Source organism: Euwallacea fornicatus, chromosome 11 (genome assembly GCF_040115645.1).
Source record: "Euwallacea fornicatus isolate EFF26 chromosome 11, ASM4011564v1, whole genome shotgun sequence".
NCBI classification, from domain to species: Eukaryota; Metazoa; Arthropoda; class Insecta; order Coleoptera; family Curculionidae; genus Euwallacea; species Euwallacea fornicatus.
In genome coordinates, this window is record NC_089551.1 from 4,014,304 (window position 1) to 4,034,883 (window position 20,580).

At 37.6% G+C, this 20,580-nt stretch overlaps 1 protein-coding gene across 9 annotated transcripts in view; it reads right to left on the minus strand.

Annotated features, from left to right (window-relative positions):
- Window positions 1–20,580, minus strand: part of LOC136342269 (nuclear receptor coactivator 2-like) — a 166,259-nt gene that overhangs the window by 52,863 nt on the left and 92,816 nt on the right. For all 9 annotated transcript variants that reach the window (XM_066287895.1, XM_066287897.1, XM_066287889.1 and 6 more), the window contains one exon: window positions 9,720–9,824. In XM_066287895.1, coding sequence (XP_066143992.1) covers window positions 9,720–9,796 — 77 coding nt within the window. In that variant the 5' untranslated portion in view covers window positions 9,797–9,824. The remainder of the gene's footprint in view (window positions 1–9,719; window positions 9,825–20,580) is intronic.

Sequence of the window (20,580 nt, forward strand, 5' to 3'; positions counted from 1 at the left end):
CAATATATCGACATGTAAAGACATTAGAGCACGTTCGAAAACTTAAATGTTGGGTAAAACATGAATTACACGAAGCCAATCTGGCAACCCGTATCACTACGTGTACTGTATTGCTAGCATGGAATAAATTTGAACCTCTTTCGGACCGGTTAGTTACTGAAGACGAAAAATGGATTACATATGATAAACCAGTTAGAAAAAAGGCCATATGTTTTCCAAATTAAAAGGAGCCGGCAGTCCCTACACCCAGTATAGAGCGACAAAAACGAACGCTCCCTATCTTGTGGGACAGAAAAAGACTTATACGAGGGTGAAAGAAACATGAAACGGAAATATTTTTTAAAAATATATTGGAACAAGATCGAAAAGTGAAAAGTGCATGCTAATATTCTACGTAATTTTCCGATTTAAGAATATATTTTTCGCATAGTGTTGGAAGTTTCTTAATGCCGTTATCGTAGAAAGAAGCGGGGTGTGCTTGCAACTAATGGCGCACAAAGCCCTCAATAGCTGCGTCGTTATCGAAACTTACTCCTCCCAGGGCCTCTTTCAACGAGCCAGACATGTGCTAATCGCATGGGGATAAGTCCGGACTGCAAGGAGGATGTTCCAATGTCGGCCAGTGAATTTCTTCCAACTTTTCCCTAGTCAGGTTGGGTGTGCGAGGGTGGGAATTGTCGTGAAGCAGAATCGCGTTTATGACCGATAATTGTCGTCTTTTCTGGCGATGTGCCAGCTTCGTTTCAGCTAGTAGCTGGCAGTAGTAGATTGCGTTAACTGTGCGACGTTCATGGAAAAAGTCAATATGTAAGCACCCTTTGAAATTCTAAAAGACACGCTGGTCCGCGGGCGACGAGCATGGGGCTCTTTCTCAACCGTTTCTTGCCCTTCCAGAAATTTCCTATTCCATTCGTATACTTCGTTTTTTTTATACAGGTTTTACACCTTCATCTGTAAGAAATTTTATAACAATGCGCTGCGTAACCTGAGGGTGTACTTCGTGCTCACTCATGGTGATGTCGACTAAAAATGTGGTCTTCAGAGACCAAGCAGAGTGGACGTCGTCTTGTGATGACCTTACCTATTATCCCTAGGCGAACGAGCTCCCTCCCAACGTTCTACTAGTCACACGAGAGAAATTCCGATTCATATTTGATGCACCCTCGTACATTATCAACTTTTGCCACATGGTCAAAGTACTACCGCTGGTGTTTACTGTGATCAATTGTTATGATTAGATTCAAAAATTATGGAAACACGACCAGCATTGGCCAATAACAAAGGTGTTCTGGTTCAAGGTGACAAGATCCGACCTCAAAGCGCACTTAAGGTCATGCAGAAACTAGACCAACTAGGCCATGAAGTTCTTTCTTATCCACCTTACCCTTCAGATCTGGGGCCATTAGACTACCATTTGTTTTTGTCGCCACGAAACTTCTAAGATAGAAAAATTTTTGTACTGGGATAATGTCGATAATGCGTGGACAACATTCTTCAGCAAAAAAAAATATTTTTTTTTTGGCCGGTATCGATAAGCTGTCCACTAAGTGAAGATAAAGTACTGATTATAATGGATAATTTGTTGATGCCTAATTAAAATTCTATTGAAAGTTATGGAAATTTCGACTTCCCTCAAATATACGATAAAAATTACGCAACGACATAATACTTGAAGAAAGCCTTTTTCAAAATGTGCAAGCTGTTTTCAGTCCTTAGACAACTCATTGAACATTGACTATTCTGATTTTATGTAGATTTTTGTGACATTTTTGCCATCGCATTATCATGAACTGCATTTATTTATGAGAATCAGACAAAGCGTCACGCTTTAACGACAATACACAGGAGTTCCGAAAAATGTGGGCAATTTCCCGAAAATGAAAAGTTTTCGTCAAAAAATTATACTTACTTTTATAAATTGATTTTCAACAACTTACCCTTGCCAAAATACAGTTTGTCAAAATTTGATGGCGAAAATGGTATTTTCTAAATAACTTTTCTCTCAGTAGATGAAATTTGATGAACTTTAGGTCACCTGTGTATAATGCCAAGGTTAATAAGATATGACCTACAATTCTTTTCTATATCTTTAGGGAGGCAGCGAGGAAGCTATTCTCAACTTATTTATCACTAAACTTTTAAGATCTTGGATTTTTTAAACCGTTGTGGGATTTATTAAATTTCCGGCACACCTAAGAAGAAAAAAAGAACTCTTAGTTGCTGTACGTAAACAGAGCCGTTTTTCAGAAAAACATCATTTTATCAAAGGGAGTATTTTACAAAAATCAAATTTTACAAACAACAAAGTTGAATTTTCACGATGATTTATTATGAGTGACATTAATTCTCACACATTCTTGAGCTCGACGTATGGAAGACCGTTGCACTCTCTATAATACCCGAACGTTATTTTGTTATTTGATAATATTGAAAATGTGCTCTTTCCAATAATTTTCCTGTGATCTCCACTAAAGTAGTATATATTAAACTTTTTAAATGTCCCCATAAGTAAAAGTCCAAAGGGTGTAGGTCTGGAAACGAGTCGGTCAACCAACAAGACCTCCACCACCCATCCGCCAGTTCGGAAAAACATCGTCTAAATACTTCTGCACTTCGACATTGAAATGCGGAGGAGCACCATCATGCACGAACCACCCTTTGCCACGGGTTCCAAGAGGAGCTTTCTCTAATAAAGCATGTAGTGAGTTTGAAAGAAATCTGAATAATGTAATCCATCCAACCGCATTGGCAATGTGAATGGACCAATTAGAAATTGTTTTGAAAACAGTTTTGGCACAAGATTCCATTACTTTCCTAAAAAAATACACCCTTTGACAAAATGGCATTTTTCTAGAAAACGGTTCGGTTTACGTACATCGGCCAAGGGTACCTTTTTTTCTTCGATGTGCCGGAAATTGAAATAACCCACAAAACGGTTAAAAAAAATTCAAGATCCTAAAAGTTTAGGTGTGAAGAAGTTGAGGGTGGCTTCCCCGAAAATGCAAAAAACATGTTAAAGCCCATTTTATTAGCATTGGTATTATACACGGACGACTCAACATTCATTGAATTTCATCAAATGGAAGAAAAGTTATTTAGAAAAAAGCATTTTTGCCCTCAAATTTTGAAAAGCTGCATTTCCGCAGGGCTAAGTTTTTGAAAATCAATTTATAAGGATGAGTACGATCGTTTGAGACTTTTCATTTACTGGACGTTGCGCACATTTTCTGGAACACCCTGTATACGTTTCAGAAGGAATCAGTATAATTAGTCATCTACACTGTCAAAAACTTCAACATCTGCTAAACAGCTCCGATATGATGCCTACGTAAGTTAACCAAAATCACGATTTATAATTAGTCGAGTTGATGCTAACCTACGGCAGACCTGAACCGTTCACTTTCATTAAATTAATTAAACAAGCATTATTAAAATGTTATCTAGAAATTAAAACAGGACCGGACCGGGCCGCGAGCCCGCCACTTCGAGAAGAAGCGTTTTTTTTTAAATATACACAAGTCCCAGTTAGTTGCGCTGTTGTTGGCAAATTCCTCGCCCGGTGAAACCCGTGGATCCGGCCCTGCATCAAAAAAACTCGAATTCCCAATGCACATATTACCATAATAAACTGCATAATTATTGAAAGCAACATGAAAACGTAAATTGGACACCTAATAAGCAATTGCGCGATAATTAACTGCAAAATGTTATGATAAAAATCGAGATTCCTACGACTCAGACTTTCTTCGTCATGCAAGTAAATCGGAAATCGAACGCGAAAACGTCATAAAATCGACGTCACCAATCAATTAATTGCCTAATTAAGTCATGTGTAGGACTCCTGAAAACGGAGAGGACGGAAGAAGGTTACGCAAAATGTCGCCTATCAACAATAAGCAGGTGAGCGGAAATATTCCTGTTCGTGAACTGAACGAAGTGGGGTTCTGTATCTAAACTGATGGTGTTACATAAAGAGGACTTTTATTCAGATTAAGTTTAGCTTGTGAAAGATATAAAGGGGCTTGCTGAAACGATTACACTGAGCTATGGGAAAGGCCAATAAATTTAGTGACAGTATTTACTTGGCAAACATTAAAGAAGGCGCATTTCTATTAGATCTGTGAGGCATATGGCTCGTCTCGCTTTAATCAGATAAAATTTGATTTTACATTATCGAATGGCAAAGAAAAAGGAACCGATCAAGAAGATCGACGTGGTACGAGCAGCTGCTCTATTGTTATACGTTTTGGAGAAGATGGTGGACCGTTTAACTCACTATACAGGGCGATTCGCGACGCAATAACTGCCGAAGGGGTGCATGAAGAGGACCTCGAAAAACAACAAACTGATTTTGTGCTGCCTACAGGTGTTGAGATGCTGGCTCCAGGAAAATTGAAATAAAACTCTGCAACTCAGCAATGCGTCAACTTGGAACGACCAAATAAAGGTTGGCTGGCTTAGGGGCGGATCATCCTTAAAAAGGTTATTACCATAGTGTAACTTACAATTGAGTCCTGTCAGTTTTACAGCAAATTTCGATTCGCAGTTTTTCATTCCAGTCAACCACTTGGCATTCCAAGACATTGCTGAGATACAGTTAGTCACATATTTTTAACACATTTTCAGAAGCCAACGTGTCAACAATGAAGAAAGTTCCGGGATCAGCGTCCATCGCATCGCAGATCGCCCTCTATGGAGCCATTTTCTGTTCGCGAGGTTTGGTCTCGGATGATAACCACGTGAGGCCATAAACCAAACTTGACCTAAATTGGGGGACTCACGTTGAAGTTGCCATACCGTCCTCGGGATTGCTCATGATGTGAACTGATTAATGACCGGATTGATGAAGTGTAGGAAAAATTGAAATTTAACACTAACTTTGAACATGAAGAAAAGGAGCTTCCGTTAATTATCGCAATACACGCTGACGGCCACTACCTACATAGAACTTGAATATTATCCGAAAGCGACGACAAAAGCTCACGTCCACGCGAAAAAAGCAGAATCAGCGTTTTCGTCTAGGCCGACATTTTAAAACAATAAAGGTGGGGAGAGAGAGAGAGAGAGAACATGCATAAAGGGATCCTTTAATATTCACTTATCCATACTCCATAGGCGGCTCAGCTTTCTTGTTTTTAAATTAAATTTACTGACTTAAGTATATGCCACACTCTTATACCGGGCGTTTGCGAAAATGCGGCGAATATCCCGGAAATGAAAAGTTCTCGGCAAAAGATTGTACTCGTGCTTCGAAATTGATTTTCAAGAACTTGTCCCCCCCCCCCCTCACGGCACTGTGCTCTTCAAAATTTTATGGCAACAATATATATATATTTTTTAAATAACTTTCCTTCCACTTGATGAATTTTCATTATTTCTGAGTCACCTGTGTGTAATACCAACGTTAATAAGACAGGTTCTAACATTTTTTTTTACATCTTCGGGGAGGCGACGGGGAGGCTTCTCGCCGCTTCTTTGTCCCTATATTTTTACGGTCTTGGGGCATTAACCGTTATGTGGCTTATTAGATTTTCAACGCGCCTAAGAAAAAAAGATACTCTTGCTCGATGTACAGTTAATCACAAAATGGAGCGTACACGATCATTCGCTATAAATTGTTTCTCATTCTTTTCTTCATAACAAATATTTTCGCCAAGTGAATCAAAGCAACTATTATTTTTATTGAAAACATCAATGTTTCAGATAAAGAAGAAAATAAAGATAATATATCGGAGTCAATAGGGCAAGATAATTTAGACATTCTTGAATATTCTCACATAAAACTGATCGCGTATAACCAAACAACAAAAAATTAAAGAACGGCAAAAAATTTATCGGAATGTTGGTGGTAAACAATTTGTATTTATTCCCAGGAGCAATTCAATTTCCACACAGTTGTCAGAAGCCGAATAAGAATTTTCAAAAGGAAAACTGAGCGAAGTGAAACTAGCGAATCTGAATAGAAAATAATTGATAAACTTTTTTCATAAGGAAAGAATATGCGAGAAATAGATACGATTGTAGGCAGAACGCACTCCGCAATTCAGAAAAAAAAAATTCAACACGAAGGAACGTTTCAGGAATTATACCGGGCGAGGCGGAAAAAAATTCTTAGTGCTAATGAAGAATGTTTCCTTGTGCGTCAAATTAGACAGGACCCCAACAAAGTGTTACCAAACTGACCGTGGAGGCGACCTCAACGATTGGACAATCAGTATCCACAAAAACGGTGCTTGGCGATACTTAGAAAAAATGATTATAATGGACGAGTAGCTCGGAAGAAACCATACATGTCTAAAGTAAATAGAATCAAGCAAATTTTGCTCAGGAGTACATTAATAAGCCACTGGATTTTGGTGGAACTCAGTTACTTTTTATGACGAAACCAAATTGAACTTTTTTGGATCGAATGGAAAACAAATTGTATGGAAAAAACCGAAAATAAAAAACATCGTTGCGGCTGTTAAACACGGTGGACAATCTGTGAAGTTGTGGTGATGTATGTCGGGCGGCGGTACCGGAAAATGGCACTTCATCGACGGAATAACGGATAAACATGTTTATGTCAATAGATTAAGGGAAAATTTGAGAGTCTCTGCTGAAAAAATTAACATGTCAAGGGTTTGTTATTATCAGAAGATAATGACCCGAACGATGCGGCGTTAATTGTTCGCGAATCGCTCTTATATAATGTGCCGAAATTGCTGAAAACGCCCCCACACAGTCCTGACGCAAGCCCCATCGAAAATCTATGGCGGCTATTGAAAACTAAAGTCAAAAATAAAAATTCCAAAAATAAAGAAAAATTTTAAAATGCAATTTTTGCCGCGTGGGATAAAATATAACTCGATTACACACTTAAATTAATTCAATCAATGCCACGACTTCAAATCATCAGAGAGTCCCAGAGAAACTCCACAAAATATTCAAGTTGAACTTTACATTTATTTTAAACTAAATTGCGTGTTTATTAATATGGTTTACGCTCAATTTTGTGTCCCAATTTAACAATTTTTAATGAAAATTTGGTGTATTGATTCTTTATTTTGAAAAATTCTCAAATATTTTGTAATCTTTTATGATCTAAAATATCACATAAGTCAAATTTGGCAATAAAAAGTTCTAAATTCGTCCATCTCAGATGATTATTTGAGGAATTATATCATTTTAATATATGTACGCTCAATTTTGTGAGTGACTGTACGTAAATCGAATCATTTTCCAGAAAAACACCATTTGGCAAAGGGTATATTTTACACAAGTAATGGAATTCTACGTGTATGTTTTAGTGTATCACTTAAATACGAAAATACACAACATTTTTGCGTTAAAATTGTTAAAAATAAATTTATTCAGAGATATTTCTTCTGGTTCTCTTTTTCTTTCCCTGGTGAACATCAAATTTGGAAATAACTGTTTATTAAAAATAGAACACACACGTTTTTCCGACCCGATATATAGGCCGTGGAGGTCCTATTGCTTGGCCGTTCTGTTTTCCAGACTTAAGTCCTTTGAACTTTTACTTGTGGGGGCCCTCACAATATTTAATATATGCTACTTCAGTAGAGGGCAGAGACAAATTATTGGAAAGAATACATTTTCAATTTTATCAAAAAAGAAATAACGTTCGGGCATTACAGAGAGCGCAACGGTATTCCATACGTCGAGCTTTAGAATTTATGCGTTAATGGCACTCATGTTGGATCATCGTAAAAATTCAGCTTTGTTTCTCAACTGTTTTGTAATTTTGTTAATAAAATACACCTTTTGAGAAAATGGTGTTTTTCTGGAAAGCGGTTCAGTTTACCTACATCAACCAAGAGTACCTTACTTTTCTTGGATGTGCCGGAAATCTGATAAACCACATAACGGTTAAAAAAAACCCAAGACCTTAAAAGTTTAGGGATAAAGAGGTTGAGGGTAGCTCCCCCGAAGGTGCAGAAAAAATGTTAGGGCTTATCTTATTAACCTTGGTATTATACAAAAGTGGCCCAAAATTCATTAAATTTCATCAACTGGAAGAAAAGTTATTTAGAAAATACCATTATCGCCATCAAATTTTGAAGAGCTGTATTACCGTAGAGGTAAGTTTTTAAAAATTAATTTATAAACGTAAGTACAATCTTTCGAGGAGAATTTTTCATTTCCGAAACGTTGCCTGCAGTTTTGTAAACGCCCAGTATAAGAACCCTTGGAGACTACATGCTACGTATCATCGAACCAGCGCAAAGGAGCACTATCACTAATAGTAGTTAGTTATCTGTTTGACGACGGTTGAATTTGAGAAATTTTTTCAAAAGCAATTTCTCTTCAAATTCACGTCGGTGTTCGAAGGAGGTAAGCGGTTAAAAATTAGATACGGGGTTGATTCTTAATTTCATTTAAGATGAATGAAAATTTACATGAAACTACTGCTGGGAACGAATATTAAATAGGAAAGCGATATACTAAATTGCTTCAGTTATTTCACTTCAAATGAGTTATTGTTTCAGGCTTTCAGTTGCATGCATAAACATTAAATATTTAAAGGATTTTCACAATTAATTTTAGAATTCTCGGTCAGCTTGCAAAGTCGAACCAAAAATGTTCACCGCGGTGCGGCGCAATTGGAGTCCCGACCCCTCCGATATCAACTCTGGGGAATACTCATTCGAGACACTTCCAAAATCGTGGAGATGGAACCTCGTGTCTCAGAAACCAAAAGAGACGCCGGCTTGCGAGGAAAAACCCCTATAGAACTACGAAATACTGATAATCATCAAAGAGAAACTCATCTGACCCGGCACGGAAAATTGACTATTATGAATTACTGAATTGCAGGACCAGAGCCATTCTTTGCACCGTACACGTCGATAATGAAAAATGTGATTGTTAGATCGATCAACTTGCTTAAGTTAATTTTAATTAACTTTGAAAACTAATTAGTCCAAAAATATATGAGAAGGTAAGACCATATGTTCGATTGGCGGCCGCCTTGACATTTTAATGTTCAGTTTTAAATATTCAGTGTATTTTCGTCGATGAAAAAATCATCAAAGAAAGACGATACTCGCATCACATCATCGTATGCGAGCCTCAAACTCAAATGAATGGTTGTCGTGCAGGGAATTATTATTATCGTTATTGTATGGTCCTCGCCGAGCCGCAGCAAACGCAACGTTCGCTATTAGTGTTCCAATTTTACTGTTTTCACTTTCGGCACACACCTTAACGAAGTGACGTCATTTTTTATATATTAATTCCAATAACATTTATAAAGTTTGGCAGTTGTTACATCAACCGATCGCGCGACAACTAGGTGCATAACAATAATCAATTTTGTTATTGAATTTCGTAATATTATTTGATCGGGCAGTGCTTCGGCCAGGATTGTACGGTACAAAAAAAAAAAAAAAGAAAAAAAAAAGAACTTTCCCTTTATTTGTCAGACGCGGAATTGGAAACATTTTCTTATTTCTCATAAAAATCAATTTTCGAACTCTTACGCCATCCCGTTTCTTGTCAAAGGAAACAATTTCTCCTGAAAGCACAGGCCATGGAGGGAAAGTTAAGTGAGTACAGCAAAAACGTCCCTATAGAACTTGAAACACAAAAAGCGATATTATTCACTATTGGTACCTTGGAGGGGAACAATCCCCCTGACGTTGTAACCCTTAAACAGTTATTGGGCAAATATGCGAGGTTACCGAGGGAAAGAATTTACAAACTGGTTTACTTACATCTGCGTCTGAGGCTTGTTCTCTGACTTCTTCCTTTTTGCCTTGGTTGCGGAGAGAGTGTTCATTTTTGCCCACATCGGCTCTTGAAGCTCGCACGAGCCAAGCCTTAAACAAAAATGTTAATGAAATTAAACTGCTAAAATAAGCAACGAAAACGAAACATGAATTAGTACTGTTAGATAGCCGAGCGAAAAACGACATGACATTAATTATAATGCGAAAACTCATACGAGTCATAATGAGAGAGACACTCTGTGTGACGCTGAGAGTCTGGAGAGTTTCTGGCCTTAAGGCAGTCTAGTTTGATTAGTCGATTTTTATTTTTTTGCGTTTTTCGATACTTTATGGTCATGGAATTGATATTCCATAGTCGGTTTGGGTTAGCCTTCGCTCTTTGACTAATAATCACGCTTCGCGGCAGAGGCGCTAAAAGCGCGCCCTAGAGACTCGGAGTAGGTACAGTTGTGGACAAAACTATGGAACATTTATTGAAACAACATTTTCTTGGTGTTCATTTTTGTTTTCGTTTTCAAAGCTGTTTGATAAGGTAAAAATACATTCCTAAATTCACCGTACAATATTTGACTTGGGAATGTTGTTTTTAAAAAAATTGCCGAAAAAAACAAATTTTTTGTTGGACAAAAACATGGAATACTGTGTAGTGTTGCTGTTTACGGGGGCGCCTTCAGTCATTCAATCCATTTTATACGAAATATGCCAACGAAAAAGTATTTATCGGAATATTTTCGAAATTCAATAGTCCCAATGTCACGTGATGGCTACAACCAAAAAGACATTGCGAAGACATTAAATATTAGCTAAGGGGCTGCCTCCAAAATTTAAAGAAAATTTGGCATTTACGGGGATGTACAAGATGGTCTGAAACCTAGACATCCAAGAAAAACAAATGACACTATCGATCTACGAATTAAAAAAACACCATCTGCAGAACCTGGCAAGTCCTCCAAGGTTACAAAGTTAGAAATCACTAACAATATTGGTATCAATATAAGCGATCGCACTGTACGTTGTAGGTTGTGCGAAATGGGATTAGTAGGAAGGATTGCAGTGAAGAAGCTTTTAATTGGTGAGAAGAACACAAGAGCACACAGAACCCAATTTGCTCAGCAACATTTGTTTTGGTCATTTTCAAAGTGGACTATTGTTCTCTTCAGTGATGAAACGAAAGTTAATATTTTTAATTCTGTTGGAAAAAGTTATGTTCGTCGACCTGTGGGGACTAGGTTTGACCTCAACTACCAAAAACCAACAGAGAAACATGGTGGTGGCAGCATAACAGCGAGGGGTTGTTTTTCTCGACTTGATGTTGAACCATTGGTCAAAACTGAGGGAATTATGGATCGGTTTTAATACAAAGTCACCCTTGAGAACCATATGCTGCCATATGCTGATGAAAACATGTCTTTACTTTCATGCTTCCAGCAGGACGTCGACCCTAAACATCCACCCCGATTAGTAAAAAAAATGGCGGAATGATAATAACATCTCCGTGTTAGAGTGGCCGTTTCAGTCGCCGGATCTCAATCCGATTGAGCATCTCTGGGAACGCTTAAAACGAAAAGTTCGAAACGGGAATGTGCCCAATCGGGATGAGTGGTGGAAAGTCCTGCAGGAAGAATGGGTGAAGATTCCAATTTTTATTTATGAAAATTGAATCGATTCTGTGCGCCGTCGATATCAGGTTGTTATCGACTCGAATGGATATGCCAAAAAATATTAATTGATTTAAAGTTTTTTATTGATTATAATGGATTTTACGAAGTGTTCCATTCTTTCGTCCAACATAATTTATTGTTTTTGTTTATAATATTGTTAAATAAATTTTTGGGTTTTCGTATAATATGTTAATTTTTAAATAATCAACAATTTAGATCTAAAACTACAATGGATTAAAAATATTCCATACTTTTGTCCACAACTGAATATAGGGCATACCTTGAGGTTTTTTCCACACATGATTATTTGAATATTCTTCTATTGGATGATCGCATAATCAAAATCTGAACAGAAAACTGCAACTTTAAACCAACAAAGTCGTGCAAGATTCGTCGTTGTATTACGGATTAGCGGCCCGACGACATTTTAATTTAGTGAAGGACATGCGCAGAGCAATACTGGCTACCCCGTACCGGAGAATTTGCTCGGACGGAAAGTCTCACCTCGTCTTATCCTGAAGGTGAATACTCGTGGTATAAGTGGCAACGACATAAGGCCAAGGGAACTACGTGTTCTCATCCACCTGCCTGCCATGAAGAAACTCAATAGGTTTTAATGCCGATCTATGATGAATTGCGTCACACTCAAAATAATAACGAGAGAGTCAACTCGTGCTTTTGGCACCTAAACACGTATTTTGGGGCAAGAAAATCTTGTAAATTGGCACATGTACTGCTGCACGTACACACATGCTCAAAATCTAGATTTTTTTCAATAAATAATTTTTTTACGCTGGTTTGAGTCGAACTTCCTTATGAAAGTTATTTTTATCGTAAAAGTATTATTACAAATAAAAAAAAAAACATACAAATCTAAAGTTATCCACTCTGCATTTCTGGTGGTCCTACAACGCCTTTCCATACTCAGAATCAGGTTATTCAAATCTTTCCGATTAATATAATTCCAAGTCCCTTGGAGAGCTCGATTTTGGTTTTGGAATTCACGTAACCCTTCTTTGATGCATGTTCCAAGCATTCTCAATCGGGATCAGATCGGGATATTGTGCGGGCCAGTTAAAACTGGAACGTCTCTAGGAGATTTCTAGTGACTAGTATTTGGAGACGCATTATCATTCATTAAGATACAATCTGGAACGATTATGTTTCCATATGGGGCGACAACAGGTTCAAGTGCATTCCTAACGCAATCGTATGCTGATAAAAAATCAATTTAAGAAAACGAGTTTGGTTTTGACGACCAAATGAAATTCCTGCCCACACCACGATTGTGCTTCCTATTTAGCTGTAAACTTCCACCGTGTGTTTAATTCGATTTCATGTAGCAGCTGTTCCTCGAATACGTACTTTTCTGAGAGTCTGGACGCAAACCGAACAGAGATTCATCACTAAACAAAATACTTCTCCACTGATCCGGTTCTCGTATCACGAGTTCTTGGGCCCATGCTAGTCCAACGGCGCGATTCTTATTGGCATCTCCAAGGGCTTCTGGACTCTAAATTACCCTTTCTAAATCTCCTGCAGATGGTATCCCCGGAAACAGGCTGCATTATGAGTCTCATGTAAAGGATTGATTAACTAAGCTGCAGTCACACTGTTATTTTTTCAAGGTCCTATTTGGAAATTACGGTCCATACCAGGAGCTGGCACTTTTGGTCCACCCAAATGTCGCTCTCGTCCACTATGAGTGGTTCCCGTGGCATCGACAAGGGTAACTTGCAATGACCCGGCTTCATGCATTCCTACAGCTTGTAACATTTTATTTTCACTTAAATGTTGTTTAGGCATCTTTAAAATGTTGAACACGACAGAAGAACAATGACCGACTGGCACCTACCAAAACAACTGCCGCAAATTAATTCTATATGACAAACTTAATGTTGTTTTTCCCATATGCTGCAATTTTTTTATACAGGAATGTTTAAAAATATCTCGTATTGGTACTTTTACATTAATAAACATTGAATATGTCATGATATGCTGCATATACAGTGTGTACATAAAGTATGGCATAAATTTATTTTCTAGGGCGGACCTTAAAAAAATTAAAAAAAACTCTTGAATACGTCTTTGGTTTAAAATTCCACATATTTTGGTTGGATAATATTAGCTGTGATGTCATCATTACTCCAGATATGACGTCAATGTTAATTTTTCTTAATGGTACGCCCTGTTTTTGATCATTTTTTGAGGAACTGGCACTTTTTACGTATGGGACATAAAATTTTACTGTGTTTCATAACAAATTTCCTGATAAATTCTCAAGAAGATATTGTTCTTTACGATGCCTAACGATAAAAGATAGACATCCACTAAACGGAGCGAGGTAGTCTTCTGTCGAGTTATTTTGTAGGTCTGCTTAATTGTTCCCATAGAATAGGTATTTTTATTCGGTTAATACAAAAGATGCTAATAATGTTCTAATTTTAAATAAAAGTTGTATTACAATGCATTTATTCACAGTACAAAAAGTTGACATTTTTATGATGACCGGCTATGGTGATAAGGTGTGAACATAACAGAACGCGTGTGTTTTATTTAAAAACAAACATCCCAATAGAAAATATGTTTTTGGGGATTTGTCAAAAAATTTGTTATTTAACACTATAAAAAAAGTTTATTTCCGATACGTAAAAAGTGCGCACTTTTACATAAAATTATCAAAAATAAGGATTACCATAAAAAAAATTTAACACTGACGTCATTTCTGGAACAATGACGAGGTCACAATTCATATTATCTAACCAAAATATGTGGAATTTTAAACTGAAGTCGTCGTGTCAAAGTATTTTTCTATTATTTTTATTTGAGAAAAAATGAATTTATTCCATACTTTATCTGCACACTGTATAACTGCAAAGCGGATAGAGAAAATTTTATTAATAAAAATCTTTAATGTCCTTAGATTTTGAGCATGCGCGTATCCTTAACGAAGGCCACGCACTCATTTTACAGATTGTGTATACAATGGGATGCGTACTTGGTCCTCAAAGCTTAAAGTGTGTTTAGATTTGAGCACGGATGTTTTGAGCATACGCGAACAGCATTCGTTCGCGTTCGCGAAAACCGTTCGAATTGAAATTTCTCCTCCGCCAAATGGACTGATCCAGTTGTTCGCAAACACGAGATGAATTAACAATGAACGATGAAACAGCGACCGCGTTTATTGTTATGTATCCTTTAATTTAAAAAAAAAGGAAATTCGAGAACGTGGACATCACCGCCGGTGGAAGACGCCAATTCTTGGCAATAGACAGAACAATTTGTTAAGTAATTTCGTGTCAGAAATTATCGAGAGACTGTCTAATTTTTCAATAGTTTGTTTGGTTAAAGTTCTTGCCAACTATAATTCTTCTTCGTTTCGAAATAGTTTTCTGCCCGTTTCGCATCCTATAAAATAGGCATCTTTTCGTATTTTTGTAAAAGCACCAAAGCTGTATCATCACTCCATTCCGCGGCCAAACAAAACTTCTTTTCATCAAAATCCTATCTTCCCGCCGAACAATCAGCGCCCTCACCAACCGTCTGGTGCAAACTGAACATCCGTTGCGTAATTAATTCCTTTGCGCAGGTACCGGACACCGACAGTAATAGGATCGCGCTCGCGACCGTTCGCTCATAACGCGAGCGTGCGAGCTAATCGTTTAAACTTGAGCATTCGCAGTGGATCAGTGCGTACATGCTCAAATCTAAACGCACCTTTACGTATCGTCCGTGTGTACCACGAGCACGTTCGCCGAGCAGTCCAACGCAGTTGCGATACTTCGAAAAACGTTCGCATCGCCAGAAAAGAGTTAAGAGCTGTGAAGATGACTTTTAAGATGCGGAGGAGGGACTTATATGTGCATAAGGCCCCCCGGCATCGCCGATTAGTTGTTAAAGGTATGTTTCTTGTGAGCGTTTCCGTTGGAAACTTTGAACGCATTTTTCTCAAAACCACATTTTTGTACTTGGCGCAGGTGATTACTCAAAAACGGCTGAACATATCCGCTTCGAAATTTACCACAATGTTCAGCACGCTTATGGCTATCGTTGGTATCTCGGTCATGCCAAAATTTTGATTCTAACGCATAATTTTACGTCAACCAAAAATTTAACGCACCACCAAAAAGTAAACGAAAGTTGCAAGTGATGTTTTTTCGAAGCTACTTGTTCGACTTGGACGTTTTTTTTTAATAACAGGTTGTCTCTTGGTTGGTGTATTAACGGTTTTCTCACATAAACCTCTTTTTTTAAATAAATACCGGGTGGAGCAATTCTACCTTGTATTTTCCACAAACTTTGTAACACCCGACAGAGTTCAGAAGTTGAATTATCAAGTTACAATTGATATCACGCTTTAGCCTTACCACCGTTTTATAGCATAACGTGATTTTATTGACTTTAATTAGCATTATAAACAGCACAGTAAGTAACAGGCCATCGAAGGCAAAGAATGCCAGTAATTGTTAAATGCAGATGCAGTGTTAGTAATGTTTTTTTGCAAACATTTTTATCGATCGATATGCAACGAGAAGCACGAAATCTTACTCGCGAAGAATGTGCCCAAACATTAATATTGTTTGAAGAAGATTGGAGAAGAATTAGTAGACGATTTAATGTCATAGAAAACCTCTGGGACACTCTTGGCAAAAAATTACAAGAGGGACAGAACTTAAACGCTTCGGAAGACGTATGGCAGAGACTGGATCAAATATGTGAAGAACTGGACCAAAATGACAAAGGTCTCTTATTTTAACTATGGGTCGTCGTTGCGAAGAGGTTATTCGTGCCAGAGGTGGAAATACTCGCTACTGACACTTTCGTTAAAATTTGTTTCTTTGCACTTAGTTTCGTTTCTTTTTATTGTTTATGGACATAAATTTTCTACAAAATCATGTTACGTTGTAACATGGTATTTCTCGTGGAACAGAAAAGAAAACGCGGCAAATGAAAAAAGAAAATGTTAAAAAACATAAGGCTAAAGTGTGATTTGAATTCAACTTCTGTACTCTGTAGGCTGTTAAAAACTTTATAGAAAAAACATACTGTAATTGCTGCGCTCGGTATTTATAAAAAAGGAAGTTTCTATGGGAAACAGTTAATACATCAACGTTTAGGAAGAGACAACCTGTCATTAGAAGAAAATCGTTCATATCGGACAAGTACTTTCGGAAAAAAATTACTTAAAACATTCGGTTGCTTTTTGGTGGTTCATTAAATTTTTGAGAAAGTGTATACGGCACAAGAAAACATATTTTATTTTACTTTTACAAAGAGCGCCACCATTTTGTTGATTTACAGTGAAAGTTAAAAATTTTCGTACGGGCGATAGCAACGGTGCCTCACATTAAGCATCACTTTCGATTTTCAGTTTCAGATACCGAGAAAGGCCGCAATTGCTTGCGCCACCAGAACTATGTTTTTTTTTTCATCAACGTGAAAGCAGCCTTATAAATAAATAAACACATATTTTTACATTACAAAAAAATTATTTAACTCTCCTGAATCACACCATTCCAGGAAAAAAGTTTGCCCGATTATATGCAACACTTTTTGGGGAAAAAAGTGCGTATTTTGTGACGTCCACACAAGACTATTCTCTTAAGTTGCCCAGGAAGCACTATAATTACATCATAACCACCGAAGAGTAAACATTCGAATCTGGAAATGAAGTTTTTCCCGGTGTCTCTCTGTGGACCCGAAAAGTCCTTCGTTCGGGGAATACCCCTGTAAAGTTAATTGAGAGATCCGACATTTTTGATTGTGTCCGTGGGGGAAATACTAAATGAAAAGTTATTTTTTCTTTGAGACAGTTTATATCAATTCTAAATCTTGGGCCAGGATTATCTGGATGGGGTTCGGCGGTTATCAAGAAGGAGATAATAATTTTAATGCATGGATAAAATAATAGGACAGGATTTCCCGTTTGAGAAAGGAAATTCATTCATATTCCGGAGCTGCGCCATGCGGCACCGCGCAGTCTCTCGCTGACGTCAGATTCGTCTCGCAGACGACGTTACCCTTGAGTATTGATTGGCCGTTTTCATTTTTCATCAGAGAGCGCTTTCTCTATCGCCGCCGAAAAACGAACAAACCTTCAGCGACAACGTTGCCGGAAAATCTATAGAGCCGTAGATCATTTTCGAAAAATGGAAATTGACAATTTGGCCGAACGTGCGCAAGTTGAAAGATCCGTTTGGCATTGGGAGAGCTGCAAAACAATGATTCATATCACAAAACATCTACACAACCTCGTGTAATTCTAAACACTCTCCCACACTCCAACGGTCTTGTTGAATAATCTAGAAGAACTGGATGTGGTATCGTCTCTTAGATGGGTTTGAGGCCCTTTGCACAGGAGATACTAATCTCCATGGCCGCGAAACGGTACGAAAAGACGTTGCCGTAACATTTTGTGTCTTATATGCGACGAAAAAATGACGCCATCGGGACACTAATGCATGGCGGCAGTCCATGCATCCGACCAGTCCAGTCCAAATTGTGTCCCACTTTCAGTTGAAAATCGGCAATTGTTTGCAATAACCGGATCATTGATCTGGTCGTTTTTCTAAGAGGCACAAATAAGGGCTTTCATAGTATATGATGATTCCTCTAGATTACACAGTAAAAAGTGCATTCGTGGATTGTTAATTAAAATAATGTTACATTATAATTAATATATAATACGAATGTACAATATTTAATATTCATAAGTTCAATTATCTGCAAGATGGCGTATTTTTTTCAATTGAGAAAGCCAATTTCTTTATTGCAGCTTTGTCTCCATTTCTATTAAGCAAATATGGAATTGAAATTGGCCTTAAACTTGCACCAAAATGTGATTCCCGTATCCAGGTGGAAATGCTAGATTCTCGTATCGAGTAAAGACTCGTGTAGTATAACTGTAAAATACTTCAAACGAATAGGCATTGCTGCAATTGATCTTTTCCTTCAAATAAATGTTACAGTACTTTCGATTCGTCCTATATTCCCCATTTAAATGCTTTTACTTGATGTTAACTAAAATTACTTACTGATTTAGATATTCAAAACAAGTATGCACTTTTTTTCTGGGCAGGGCACGTACTGCACTATACACTCCATATTTAACAGTTAATGTCTAGTTATTAATAAAATCAGATATGCCTATCTAACGTATGGCTGACCAATAGAGCAATATGTGAATTTATACGGACTTAAAATACTGGCGAAATTGGTCACTTATGTAGCGCTCCATAATTCATTAACTTGCATCATTAATTTTACAAAATGAGGAGTAGTTATTACATATTTACGCTCGACGTGTATCGACTTTGTTGTGGTAGCGGCACTTTTATTACGATTTTCCTTTGATTCGCTCGTATCAGAAGAGAGATAGGAAATTTTCGGTCCGGTCCTGACTCATTGTTTCCATCGAGCCCCTAGCGCGTTGCGATGGTTTCATTGGGGTAGGTCAGCTATCGACGGAGCGGGAACAGCGCTTCTCAGCTGAGTAGCGGCGTTGCCATACAATTTCTCGCTCAGCAATAAGTTTAGGAATATCGTCATAATTACCTATTTGGCTTGGTAATAGTAAGCAAACAAATAGCACTCTAACAGCCTACGGGCCTTATGACTACCCGAGTTTGTTCGATAAACGTCTTAGAACAAATATTATTTTTTGTTTTTATGACAGATTTGCAGTCAGCTAAGTCGGCTTTGAGTAAATATTGATCCTCTTTACGAGTGATTTATATAATAAGTTTATGATTACGGAAATGTTATTTTTTTACAAAGGTCGCCTTTTCGTAAATGTAGCGCGGAATTCGAACGAAATCAATGCGCGTTCTAATGCAGAAACGTCAACACAACAGTGGCATTTTTAAGCCGAATTGATGTTGGACTTTGAAATAAATCTTAAGCTTCGAACAAACGTAGATTTGGCGACACGACGAACATTGCAACGAACCGAACGCCGAACAAACTCTACTTTGTACGGAAGCGATATGCACGTTTGCAAATCCGACGCGTTAGCCGGCTCGGTTTATTCGGCGTTCGGTTTGTTCGAAGCTTTACGACGAACAATAATAACGTAAAATGAGGGCATTCTGACAAATTCCATTAAATTATCTTCCTCTTTTGCCACGTGTGAGACCGGACACTTGCGCCCCTCTCATCCCCCACAAAAAAGTACTATTCTGCCCATCGATTTTCATCTCGATAATCTTTTCGATAGACACTACACCAGGTTCAGCCGCCATATGCGTCATTTCGTTAGGGGCCCTCTGATGGAACAAGGTACCAAATTGGGCTGATGAAAATAATCAAATTAGCTATGATTAAGCTCGATATCGTCCTGAACTTTTGGCTGCCCAACGAACCATAGAGCTAATCGAATGCCGAGCAAAACGCCAATTTGGACGGGGTCAGATACAGATTTGCAAATCTTGTGGAGGTTTGACGCCCCGCCCAGATTATTGTTTTATTCGGGGTTCGTTGTCATCGGGCCTCTTTGAAGTTTTACAGCAAACGTTTTACCCCGAGTATTTGAGTAAATCTCGTTAAATTATCACCACCTCGGACTGCCGGTAAAACAGCCGGGACAGCAAAATTTACCCCATTAGTGACGTACAACGGTCAATAACAGAAGGAATATTTGCGATAATTATACGTATAGCAGATCAGAAAAATATTCGGACAGTTATAAGCATAGCGTATATGTGTTTATACCGTAATAAGAAACAATAGATAATGGAAGTTTTTTATAGTAGTTTTTGTAATGATATGATATTAACAATAACGTAAATATATTAACAAATGTTTTCAATAATTCAGAATATTCAACAAGAATACAACAACCTATATAGTTTGTTGTACGATGGGCCCCCACGATCCCCAGATTTAACACCATGTGACTTTTTTGTGGGGTTTTTGAAATCAACAGTTTATTCGACACCAATTGATGATATTCAAGAGTTACATAATCGAATTTTCAATGCAGTTGCCGATGCGAGAAATAGGCCAGATGTTACTTTAATTTCTTGAAAAGAACCAATTTATGTATGCAAGAAAATGGCACGCGTTTCGAACCTTTGCTGTGAAATTTTTGTAATAAAATGCTTTGAATTAAAAATTGCATCCATGAATAAAATTGCAAACATCTTTTAAATAGTTAATTTTAGCGATATTTAACAAGCATACCTTTT